Genomic DNA, 13,737 nt, shown 5'->3' on the forward strand with positions numbered 1-13,737 from the left:
TCCTTCTACCCTCCCCTCCCCAGCCAGCCTCCTTCTCCCCTCCCCTCCCCAGCCAGTCTCCTTCTCCCCTCCCCTCCCCAGCCAGCCTCCTTCTCCCCTCCCCAGCCAGCCTCCTTCTCCCCCCCTCCCCAGCCAGCCTCCTTCTACCCTCCCCTCCCCAGCCAGCCTCCTTCTCCCCTCCCCTCCCCAGCCAGCCTCCTTCTCCCCTCCCCTCCCCAGCCAGCCTCCTTCTCCCCTCCCCAGCCAGCCTCCTTCTCCCTCCCCTCCCCAGCCAGCCTCCTCTCCCCTCCCCAGCCAGCCTCCTTCTCCCCTCCCCAGCCAGCCTCCTTCTACCCTCCCCTCCCCAGCCAGCCTCCTTCTCCCCTCCCCTCCCCAGCCAGCCTCCTTCTCCCCTCCCCAGCCAGCCTCCTTCTACCCTCCCCTCCCCAGCCAGCCTCCCTCTACCCTAATTTAATAGAGTAATGGAAAAGCCAAGACAGAAGAGAAACTTTGTCTTCTAGAACTCTTCATAACTGCTGTGTTCTTTTCCAGCGTGCTAGACAGGAAATCAATATACATGCCAATAGGTGAAGCTGTTCCCTTTGATAAACTCCTCTGTCTTGTTGAGCTTGCTGGGTTTCTTTTTATTCTCATAAGGATGTATGATATCATAGACATCATATCTACACTCTGGTTTGGCGTTCATATCTGATATATGTATTATCATAGACATCATATCTAAACTCTACTAAACGTTCATATCTGATCTGATGATTTCCTGTGTTTGTTTTTGTTTCAGGAATACCAGATCGACATCATCTTTGCCCAGACGTGGACAGACAGCAGGTTGAGCTACAACAGCACCATGAATATCCTGACCCTGAACAGCAACATGGTGGGACTCATCTGGCTTCCCGACACCATCTTCAGGAACTCCAAGAACGCTGACTCCCATTGGATTACAACACCCAATCAGCTGCTCAGGATATGGAACGACGGGAAGATACTCTACACCCTAAGGTTAACAAAAGAGAAAACGTTTGGTTTTTGCCTCATTTGCATATTGTTTTGGTGTTTGAAATGTGGCGAGTCTGCTGTGGTTTTCATTAAGAGTCTCAGAGTAGGATTGCTGATCTCAGGGCCCCACTCTTATTCAGTATGTGGTTAAGAGGCGTAAACATTGATATACTACGATCCTTTATTTAACCAGGCAAGTCAGTTAAGAACACATTCTTATTTTCAATGACGGCCTGGGAACAGTGGGTTAACTGCCAGGGGCAGAACGACAAATTTGTACCTTGTCAGCTCTAACCACTAGGCTACGCTGCCAACCCTGATGAGGTCAGAAAATAAATACCAGTTACTGGCTCGCTCCTACCTACTTTTAACGGTTCCTAAAATCATAACAGATCTTTTAGTTACTCAGCTCTGCGGTCTTGGAATTCTCTCCAGACCAGCTGGAAACTCCAGGATCTGGTTTCCTTGGATGGGTTTAAAGGTTTGGTTGACTCACATGTTACAGAGGAATGTGATTGTCATTAGGACTTGATGTGGTTGTACATATTAGCTACACTATCTAGTTACTTCCTTCTGTTTACTGGTCTGATAGTGTAGTCAATATCTAGTTACCAACCTCTCCTTACTGGTCTGATAGTGTAGTCAATATCTATTTACCAACCTCTCCTTACTGGCCTGATAGTGTAGTCAATATCTAGTTACCTCCCTCTGTTTACTGGCCTGATAGTGTAGTCAATATCTAGTTACCAACCTCTCCTTACTGGTCTGATAGTGTAGTCAATATCTATTTACCAACCTCTCCTTACTGGCCTGATAGTGTAGTCAATATCTAGTTACCTCCCTCTGTTTACTGGCCTGATAGTGTAGTCAATATCTAGTTACCAACCTCTCCTTACTGGCCTGATAGTGTAATCAATATCTAGCTACCTCTCTCCTATACTGGCCTTATATTGACTACACTATCTAGCTACCTCCCTCTGTTTCCTGGCCTGATATTGACTACACTATCTAGCTACTTCCCTCTCCTTACTGTGGAAAGCGAAGGATTTACTAATGAAATATTATTATTATTATACTGGGCCCTGTGAAGTTGTGTTGCCACTTAGCAGCTCAAACTCTCCCCTTTGGGCAGTGTAGACTACCACGGTGACGTCCAGATGAGTAATACCAATACTACAAGTTATTTCCCCTGTAGGCTGCTATAGGTATCGCCTTCAACATGTGATAGCCTACAGCTACGCAATGGGAAGCAACTCGCGTCGGCAAAGCACTTCAATACACTGGTCATTCACACCAGCTTGTTATTTCAGCTAATTGATATGTCACAGTGAAATCCTGATGGGTCCAATACTAGAAGTTATTTCTCCCTCGCCCCCATCAAAATAAATATCACATTATTTTACTAATTTTAACTAGTGCCATGCTTCTGTTGTTGCCAGCTAGCCAGCCCAGCATATAAACTAGCTAGCTGGGAAGGTCTCATCAGGATGACTGACTGAACTAGCTAGCTGGGAAGGTGTCATCAGGATGACTGACTGAACTAGCTAGCTGGGAAGGTCTCATCAGGACGACTGACTGAACTAGCTAGCTGGGAAGCTCTCATCAGGATGGCTGACTGAACTAGCTAGCTGGGAAGATCTCATCAGGACGACTGACTGAACTAGCTAGCTGGGAAGGTCTCATCAGGATGACTGACTGAACTAGCTAGCTGGGAAGGTCTCATCAGGATGACTGACTAAACTAGCTAGCTGGGAAGGTGTCATCAGGATTACTGACTGAACTAGCTAGCTGGGAAGGTCTCATCAGGACGACTGACTGAACTAGCTAGCTGGGAAGGTCTCATCAGGACGACTGACTGAACTAGCTAGCTGGGAAGGTCTCATCAGGATGACTGACTGAACTAGCTAGCTGGGAAGGTCTCATCAGGACGACTGACTGAACTAGCTAGCTGGGAAGGTCTCATCAGGATGACTGACTGAACTAGCTAGCTGGGAAGGTCTCATCAGGATGACTGACTAAACTAGCTAGCTGGGAAGGTGTCATCAGGATTACTGACTGAACTAGCTAGCTGGGAAGGTCTCATCAGGACGACTGACTGAACCCAATCCATTCCTCTCCACATTCCTACTCTCAGTTGCGTGACATACATCATCAATTTGGGTACCAGGCATGTCTGTATAGCCCATATAGGTCCCTCTCATCACAAATAACACATTTTCCTGAAGGACCCATAAAGGCCGCCATGATGGATTTTCCTCCATTTAGAATAGTGTTAAAACCACTTAAAACGCTACTCCTCTGGCAGCAAATGACCGATCTGCACGAAACTTGATATCTTTGGACAAAGTTCTCCCGACACAACATTTTCCAGACGAATACCTAAAACAACATGGACCAATAAGCCTTCTAGTGGGCGTGGTCTGGCACATCAATGAATATAAATCAGTCACGGATATTCGCGTTGTAACAAAACGCTGAAGACTCAACCTATGCAAGCACATACACATTGACAGTGGCGCTATAATAGGCTCATGTTTACACCTTTATTGAGAGGGATGGAAATGAGTCTAACCTGTAACGTATGGTTCAGTTTGGCTGTATGGTGGTGCTGCTGGACAGTACAAACAAAAACAATGCAAGCTCATTGGCCCAAAATGTTTCATCTAGAGTCTCGGTTCTGGAAAAGAAGTTGTTTCAAATGTAGTCAACATCATTAAAAAAGGGTCCAAAATACATCAAAAGCATATTATATTGCATGATCAGTTTGATTTTGAGGTCTGATATTTGGTAAGCATGGTAAACAGTACAGAAGTAACTTGTCCTAGGGCAATGTGTCCAATTTATCCTGATTGTGGCACAGTGGGCCGACAGCTGAAAGCCGGCATTGCTGCTTGCAGCTATACTTGTCTGACTTTATTTTTCCATTTGAGTGTTTGTTTAGGTGTCGATATTTGTCAAGTTGGTTGTGTGGTTATGAACACTATGCCTGCGTGCCAATTGGCAGCCTACTCCTTATATAGAGCACTACTGCCATTTGGGAAGCATCCTAGCAAGTGAAATGCCACAGCTGTCACATCATTAACCAGAAGCCAGTGTCCCACAGGGAAGTACCAAGGGGCCTTAGTAAACCCCAACCACTGGAACGAATGGAAGTTTCTAGAAGGTCTGGCTTCCACAACGTTTGACGGATTTCTCTGTTCTCTGGCTTTGGTAAAAGCCATTACAGAATATGAACAACTTCAACATCATGTTTTTTCTAGTACCATCAGATACATGTATTCTCCATCCCCCGGGCAGGGTTATAAAAGCCTACCCATGGCCCTGTCTGAACCAACCAGCTGTGAATTTAAGGCTGGGGATGTGTTCCAAATGGAACTCCTATTACCTAGTTCACTATCGGCTCTGGTCAACAGTAGTGCACAGTGTGCCATTTGGGACGTAGACTTGGTGCCACTCTGTTTCCCAGTCTGGTTTGTGCTCAGTCTCAGTGACAGACCCATTAAAGAGGAATATAGCACAATCCCAACAGGCCAGGTCAGGTAGCCTCAGTGCATTATGGCTTTAAACAAACAGATTACTACATAGCACAGTCAGAGACCCTTTAGGGAACCTATTCTCAACTGGTTCTCGAGGACAGAAAATTACTCAATCAACTTAAAAGGTAGATTTAGCAATTCACAAAGTCACTACTCTGCGAATAGCAAGTTTTCCGCTTATAATGTTACTAGTCTGCTTAGTAGCCAGAGCAATGCTGCCAGCGAGTGGTCATGAACTTATCGTCAGGGCAGATATTCTTGAAAAAAAGTGACATTTGAAAGTAGAGCTGCAGCTCTTGAATTTTGAGAGTTATTTGACTAAATGTTTTACCTGCATGTGACTGAAGGAGGATTTGATCAATTGAGACTCCTTTCCCTGCACCTGTCAATTCCGAGCTGCGCTCATCTCTTCATGTATAATTTGACAAGTGATAATACTCATCGTCAGACTATTTGTCAATTTAATCTTGTCTATAGGCTAGCTTTTATTATGCGTGAAATTAGTTTCGGTATCGTTTAGATGTAGTTTCGATGGACAGGCTTGACTGGCATCGTTGGTTTCCCTCATCAATAACATGTTTTGCATTATTCTAAAGGCTGCAACATGTTTTTGTTTCCCTTTGAAATAAATGTTAGTAAATATAGTATTTATAGTAAATAAAACAGTCCGTAACAGCTTATTTTTTCAAAATTAAAACAGAAAAGAAAATGATACATTATCAACCCGCAAGGCGTGTGGTCAAATGATTTGCTATAAACAAATAATAAATACCTCAGAGCTGATAAATACGCATAACACAAACATCATTACACTATTGTCTTTAAAAAAATAATTAAATCAACCTCTTGTCTTGGACATTTCCTCTATTTACCAAATCATGAGAGCAAACCACACACACACGTCACAAAGTCCATTTTCAATTATAAGAGCTCTATCACAACCCTGTGACTCTCAGATCAATTCCGTGTCTATCAATGAATTCTCTGAGAGTCCCTTACACATTTCAACTGAGATCCTTTATAGCAAAGACACACATAGTGAGACAGCATAGGCATAATTTATCGTTCAGCTTTGTCTCCTAAACTATGTTATTTTCTCAAACTCAGAACCATAAACAAATCCTCCATATCAACAGCCATATATCAAATCCATCCTATCTTGACAAGATCACAGAGACACACTGTCTGGCACACAGACATTGTGGAGCCAAGAGATACACGCTTGACCTCTCCCCACTCTCCGGCCCAAGCAACTTAGTCTTGACATAGAACAGATACTGCAACCCCGCCACAGTATTATACAAAAACAACATTCTGATGAGAAGTAACTTACAAACATATGATGAATATAAAACATCTTACCTACGTTACCAACTAATTCTGATTATTCCCCAACACTCTTCACCCTCCTTATCATTCAGTTAGGCCTCATTTATATTCAGTTGTGAAGTAAGGTGCACAAATATCGCCCATTCATCCATTCGTCATTCCTTCAGTGATAGAGACGCATTTAGCGCCTGGCTAATTGTCTTGGTTAAATTGAGAATAAAAATGATAAAATGATAAAAAAAGTACCTTTTCTGTGTTTTTTACAAATCTGACAAATGAGCATTTCGGAAAAGTCAGGGAAGGAGCAGGACATAGCTTTTTTTTTTGTGGACAATTTTTTTTACATTTCCAAAATGGAAACGTTGGCCTATGGTGTTCTAGTTCTAGTTCTAGTTCTAGTGTTAAACTAAACATGCAGACCCACAATTAAGAGGAATTGACTTATCACGAATCAGTCCGCCGATAAACATGGTCCTCCTGGTCAGGGGGACAGATCATAATTACAAATCATTAGTAGATTGCAAATTGACCACAAGAATCCCAAACAAATATAATATTTGACTAAGACATCATCATTTCAAACCTTGTTTATTTTTATATGCTGTACAAACACATACACTTATCGGACAGTTTATTAGGTACACGACCACGTTCCCAAAATGGTTCCCTCCTACAGACAGTGAGTCACGTGCCTTGCTATATAAAGCAGGCAGACAGGCATCAAGACATTCAGTTACTGCTCTATTGAATGTTAGAATGGACAAAACCAGTGACTTTGAGCTTGGGTAGATCGTCGGTGCTAGGCGTGCCAGTTCCAGTATCTCAGAAATGACCTCCTGCGGGGTTTTCACGCACGACAGTGTCTAGGGTTTACAGAGAAGGGTGCAACAAACAAAAAACATCCAGTCAGCGGCAGTCCTGTGGGTGAAAACTGCTCGTTGATGAGAGAGGTCAAAGGAGAATGGCAAGAATCGTGCAAGCCAACAGGCTGGGCCCGCATACAGACAAATAACGACGCAGTACAACAGTGATGTGCAGAATGACATCTTGGAACGCACAACTCGTCGATTCCTGTCATAGATGGGCTATTCCAGCAAACGACCACATCTTACCTGGTGTCAACGATGGTGGCGGTAATGTACCGCCGTCCAGTCTGCAGCAGCTGACTCAGGAGACTACTGAAATAACTTGTGGCAGAGCAACAGCTGCTTCATGAAAACTCACAATGTTAACATTAGCACTACAATCTACAGTAACTTGCTAGCTAGTTTTTGTTGGAATATTTAACATTGTGTACAGTACTAAGTAGGTAGCTTGTTAGTAAGCTTGAAAATAAAAGAGAGCCGCACACTCTAGGAGCTCAGATGCAAACATTTAATTACCAACGTTACGACAGCCAAGCTGTCTTCATTATACCCTGATGAAGACAGCTTGGCTGTCGAAACGTTGGTAATTCAATGTATGCATCTGAGCTCCTAGAGTGTGCGGCTCTCTTTTATTTTCAAGTTTTGTACTCCGCTAGCCAGCACCTCGTCTTAATAGGTGTGCGTTTCTTTTTCGTCTAGCTTGTTAGTAAGCAGCATCTTTTCAGTCAAATATGATTTCAGTGACTGGCTCAGCTTTGGACAAAATGTATGTTAGCTTTCGCGCCCATAGTCAAACTTCAGAAATAATGCTCATTGAAGCACTTAGCTAGACGTAAAATGGGGTGTCTAAGACTTCCTCACCAAAAAATACTTATGTATTGTTTTATCTTAGATTAATTCAGATAGTTCTGAGGCAGAACTAGGGTTCGGCAGACCATGTCCCCTAGGTAATATTTTCTAATGTCACGGCAGCCCATTGTAATCAGTCTACTTTTGATCAATCCCATTACCCTTTGCAAGATACGAGACGGATGAACATGCTATCTGATGTAAAACAAATGGGGCTCATCTGCAATATCTACGGTTAATTTAATCCTGCTGCCCATGGCAACATCATATTGCCGAGACTCTGTTTAATTAAACTCTTAGAATGGCTTTTACACAGGCAGACCAATTGTGACCGTCCATCTCAAAATGGTCTCATGGCGCAACATTTAAAATGTTGTTGTTTTTTTACATTGAATAAAGGTAGAGACTCAGAGCTTGAAATGTGTATATCATAAACCACAGTTGAGGAACAATGGGAAAGTAATTCTGCTTTGAAAGTTGATAAACTTGTAACCACACTTTTGAGAAAATGGCCCTTGACTGTTTTGGAACCTACTGGAGAGCTCATCTTTGTCTTACACCTATTCAGCATCGTTCACACCCTCTTAAACCTTAGCCTCACCCATCTCTTTTAAGGATTCACATGTGAGGCCATGGACTAAAACAACCAAAGATTTGAAGACTAAATGCTGGTTTATACTACAGGTGTATTCGTAAATGCCATCTGGAGTGCCAGATGGGTGTTCATAAACTCAGAGCGTTGTCAGATTGTCCATTCGTAAATTCAGAACGTTGAGAGCGCACATTGGATGCTACGGCCGAGGAGTAGTGTTTATCAGAGCTTTCTGACCTAACAACAGCAGTCAAGCTCCTAAACTAACTGGCTACCGTTGGCTAGCTTGCTAGCTAATTCCAGACGAATGAGAGAACAGCCCACTCTGGCCATTTTGCTCACCCTAGCAGAACTGGTTAAGCTGTTTTCATGTTATCCAGAGTGTTGGTGACTAACTGTGCTGCTAGCTAATTCCAGACACATGAGAGAACAGCCCACTCTGGCCATTTTGCTCACCCTAGCAGAACTGGTTAAGCTGTTTTCATGTTATCCAGAGTGTTGGTGACTAACTGTGCTGCTAGCTAATTCCAGACACATGAGAGAACAGCCCACTCTGGCCATTTTACTCACCCTAGCAGAACTGGTTAAGCTGTTTTCATGTTACTGCTGGCAACAATTGAATTACATTTTTAGGTTTTTACTGACCTCGGCCATATTCAACATGTTGAGAATGTCTACATCTGTTAGTTATTCTGCTCTCTGGCACACTCAGACGAGAGTGCTCTGAGTAGATTTGTGTAAAAGCAGTGTTGCTCATACGTGGGACATTTTTAGGTGTTTTTATTAGTTATTGTTACGTGTGCTCCCTCTCCGGCCCCTAGGTCACCAGGCTGCTTGTTAGGTCACCAGGCTGCTTGTTAGGGCCTGTCACCAGCGTTAGGCGCATAATGACACTCAACCTGGACTCCCATCACCTCATTAATTCCCTTTATATGTCCCTCCATTTGGTTTCCTCCCCAGTCACCATTGTTTCTGTGTCTGTTCCTGTTTCATGTCGCTGTTTGTGTTTCTTGTTTTTTGTTCATTTATTAATTATATTAAATGTATTCACTCCCTGAACTTGCTTCCTGACTCTCAGCGTACATCGTTACAGTTGCGGACAAAGATTTCATTAAGACTTTGCTTATTTGGATCATATGTATTCATGATCAAGCTAATCAATTGAAACGCATTGACTGCAATCGATTACATAGTGGTTAACTGGTTTGATTGATGATGTTTTTACTTTCAATGGCTTTTTTTGAACGTCATCCAGCTATAATAATCTGTCATAAATACTGTTGATATAATATCCTATTTTAATAGGGTTTAAGTGCGTCTTATCTTGAAATTAGGAAAACAACGCTTGCTGCTTTCCACACGACTGAAAATGATTGAGAATTAGTTTTTTTTTAAAAATGTCATTATAAATTGGTAATCTCAATATCCTTTTGACATTGTAGCCATCTTGTTCAAATTGACTATGCCTCTTAATCATGTTTCAAACTATTGAGTTCTCCATTAAACACATTCAAAGATGTAAAAACCTGAAATCATATTTCAATTTGATTTAACTTTATATATTGTTTTATTTTTTAAGAATAGTTCAGATTTCAAATAAGCCGAGCACTTAATATATTTTAAGCGCTAGTCCCTCTGACAATATTCATCTACATAGGATTTCCTCATTGACACAGGAGCGTACTGTACGCTACTATCGGAGCAGACTTGTCTAATTACCTTAGAGGTGGTGTGTGAGGTTTCTGCCCCGGACATTTCTCTACATAAATTCTTATACTTTACAGTAGGGATCATCAACTAGATTCAGCCGCGGTTCGATTTTGTCTTGAGTGGATGGTCAGGGGGACAGATCATAATTACAAATAATTAGTAGATTGCAAATTGACCACAAGAATCCCAAACAGATATAATATTTGACTAAGACATCATAATTTCAAACCTTGTTTATTTTTATATGTTGTACAAACACATACACTGATCGGACAGTTTATTAGGTACACCACCACGTTCCCAAAATGGTTCCCTGCTACAGACAGTGAGTCACGGGCCTTGCTATATAAAGCAGGCAGACAGGCATCAAGACATTCAGTTACTGCTCTATTGAATGTTAGAATGGACAAAACCAGTGACCTAACAGACTTTGAGAGTGGGTTGATCATCAGTGCCAGGCGTGCCAGTTCCAGTATCTCAAAAATGGCCTCCACGCACAACAGTGTCTAGGGTTTACAGAGAAGGGTGCAACAAACAAAAAAACATCCAGTCAGCGGCAGTTCTGTGGGTGAAAACAGCTCGTTGATGAGAGAGGTCGAAGGAGAATGGCAAGAATCGTGCAAGCCAACAGGCCGGGCCCACATACAGACAAATAACGACGCTGTACAACAGTGGTGTGCAGAACGACATCTTGGAACGCACAACTCGTCGATTCCTGTCATAGATGGGCTATTCCAGCAAACGACCACATCTTACCTGGTGTCAACGCTGGTGGCGGTAATGTACCACCATCCAATCTGCAGAAACTGCGTGATGCCATCTCGTCAGAATGGACCAACATCCCTGTGGAACGTTTCCGACTTGTAGAATCCACGCCCCGAAGAATTCAGGCTGTTCTGGAGGCTGGGTCTGACCCGGTACTAGATGTGTGTACCTAATGAACTGGCCAGTGAGTGTCTATATTGTGCTTGTTAATACTTTGGAACAGATTTACAAACTTAAAATATTTTTGGGGGTGAAAAAAATAAGAAAACTTGAGCGTGCATAACTATTCACCCCCCCAAACTCAATACATTGTAGAGCCAGCTTTTGCAGACATTACAGCTGCAAGTCTCTTGGGGTATGTCTCTTGAAGCTTGGCAGATCTAGCCACTTGGATTTTTGCCCATTCTTCAAGGCAGAACTGCTCCAGCTCTTTCAGGTTGGATGGGTTCCACTGGTGTACAGCAATCTTTAAGTCATACCACAGATTCTCAATTGGATTGATGTCTGGGCTTTGAGTAGGCCATTCCAAGACATTTAAATGTTCCCCTTAAACCACTTGAGTGTTGCTTTAGCAGTATGCTAGGGTCATTGTCCTGCTGGAAGGTGAACCTCTGTCCCAGTCTCAAATCTCTGGACGACTGTTTAGGTTTCCTGTTAAAGTTTCCCTGAAGAATTTCCCTGTATTTAGCACCATCAATTCTGACCAGTTTCCCAGTCCATGCCAATGAAAAACATCCCCACAGCATGATGCTGCCACCACCATGCTTCAGTGTGGGGATTGAGCTCTCGGGGTGATGAAACTGTGGGTTTGCACAACCAAAGGATTTCTGTGCAAACTTCCCAGAAACCGTCTCATGGAAGCTGATCTGCGTCCCCGTCACCTCACCAGGGTCTTGACCTGACTGCAGTTTGGCGTCATAACCGATTTCAGTGGGCAAAGTTTTACCTTCAATGGCCACTGGCGTGCTTGAGAAGTGTGCTCTTCACTGATGAATCCCCATTTCAACTGTACCGGGCAGATGGCAGACTGCGTGTATGGTGTCGTGTGGGCGAGCAGTTTGCTGATGTCAACATTGTGAACAGAGTGCCCGATGGTGGCTGGCTGGTGGGTTTATGGTATGGGCAGGCATAAGCTATAAACAATGAATACAATTGCATTTTATCGATGGCATTTTGAATGCACAGAGATACCTTGACGGAAATCCTGAGGCCCATTGTCGTGCCATAAATCATGTTTCAGCATAATAATGCACGGCTCCATGTCGCAAGGATCTGTACACATTTCCTGGAAGCTGAAAATGTCCCAGTTCTTCCATGGCGCGCATACTCACCAGACATGCCATCCATTGAGCATGTTTGGGATGCTCTGTATCGATGTGTATGATAGCATGTTTTTTATTTTTTTATTTTACCTTTATTTTACTAGGCAAGTCAGTTAAGAACAAATTCTTATTTTCAATGACGGCCTAGGAACAGTGGGTTAACTGCCTGTTCAAGGGCAGAACGACAGATTTGTACCTTGTCAGCTTGGGGAAATCGAACTTGCAACCTTTCGGTTACTAGTCCAACACTCTAACCACTAGGCTACCCTGCCGCCCAGTTCCTGCTAATATCCAGTATTTTGCACAGCCATTGAAGAGGAGTGGAACAACATTCCACAGACCACAATCAACAGCCTGATTAACTCTACGTGAAGGAGATGTGTTACGCTGCATAATGCAAATGGTGGTCACACCAGATACTGACTGGTTTTCTGATCCATGCCCCTACCTTTTTTTAAGTACCTGTGACCAACAGATGCCGACTAGGGCCTAATGAATTTATTTAAATGTACTTATTTCCTTATATGAACTGTAACTCAGTGAAGTCTTTGAAATTGTTGCATTTATATTTTTGTTCAGCGTATATACTCAGTGGTATTCACGAGTCACAGAGACAGTGTAGTCTTTGACCTGATGAATCAACTATTAATAGTGTAAACACATCATAATCCAATTACTCACCTTTAGTTTATCAGTCCTCACTATAAAGTTGCCCCGAGCTTAACATGTGACATCAATAAGGGATCGTAGTTTTCACCTTCATTCACCTGGTCAGTCTATGTCATGGAAAAGAGCGGGCGTCTCTTTAATATTTTGTACACTCAGCGTAGATGATCAATATGACTCCATGAGAGAGAATTCCATGAATATAGATGATCAATATGACTCCTTTGTTCATGATTTGACTCACCCACAGATCTGCCTCATTGCAACGCCGCCATTATTCCCCGCTGTTACAGGGAAACGCTTCACAGAGTGACTGAGACAGCGTGGTAGACTTTCTTACTGCATCTCTCTACCTGCACTACCTATGAGGCTTATGGGTAATATGGTGCCACACAGACCATGTCAAGCTGTTACATAGCCCCTTGTCCAATGAGCTGCTCCCCTCCTTCCCTACTCTGACTCCCCTCGCTAAATAGGCCACTGCAGAATGCCTTGGCATCACCTTGCTCAAGGGCAGAACTTAAAAGTGTAAATCTACAATAGTGGCGGTAGTGACTGCTGTGCGGGCTGTAAAAACAAATGAAAGATTGTAGCTGTATCATAACTACATTCATCCCAAAATACCAGCAGAAAGAGCTCTGTTTTTATTATCAGGTTATTTCCTTTTTTGGGGAGAGATCTATTCAACTGTCAAGTCGGAGGGATTTCAACAAAGACGTATTTGTCAAGCATTTCATCTAATCTTGCTTGGAGACATGTCTGTCTGACACGTGCCTGTCTGAATTTAGATTTGATATGTGAATGTAATGGACATACGCTGGATGATTTGTTGCAGTGTTTGGGCTTGGGGATGATTTGTTGCAGTGTTTAGAATTGGGGATGATTTGATGCAGTGTTTAGAATTGGGGATGATTTGTTGCAGTGTTTGGGCTTGGTGATGTTTGTGGCAGTGTTTGGGCTTGGGGATGATTTGTTGCAGTGTTTGGGCTTGGGGATGATTTGATGCAGTGTTTGGGCTTGGGGATGATTTGTTGCAGTGTTTGGGCTTGGGGATGATTTGATGCAGTGTTTAGAATTGGGGATGATTTGTTGCAGTGTTTGGGCTT

The 13,737-nt window shown here is 43.0% G+C and overlaps 1 protein-coding gene across 1 annotated transcript in view; it reads left to right on the forward strand.

Moving 5' to 3' along the window:
- LOC115123447 (gamma-aminobutyric acid receptor subunit gamma-3) overlaps positions 1-13,737 on the forward strand; it is a 428,918-nt gene that overhangs the window by 290,437 nt on the left and 124,744 nt on the right. Inside the window, exon 4 of the mRNA XM_065009375.1 lies at positions 779-999. Coding sequence (XP_064865447.1) covers positions 779-999 — 221 coding nt within the window. The remainder of the gene's footprint in view (positions 1-778; positions 1,000-13,737) is intronic.

The sequence above is a fragment of the Oncorhynchus nerka genome, linkage group LG24, assembly GCF_034236695.1.
Source record: "Oncorhynchus nerka isolate Pitt River linkage group LG24, Oner_Uvic_2.0, whole genome shotgun sequence".
Taxonomy (NCBI): Eukaryota; Metazoa; Chordata; class Actinopteri; order Salmoniformes; family Salmonidae; genus Oncorhynchus; species Oncorhynchus nerka.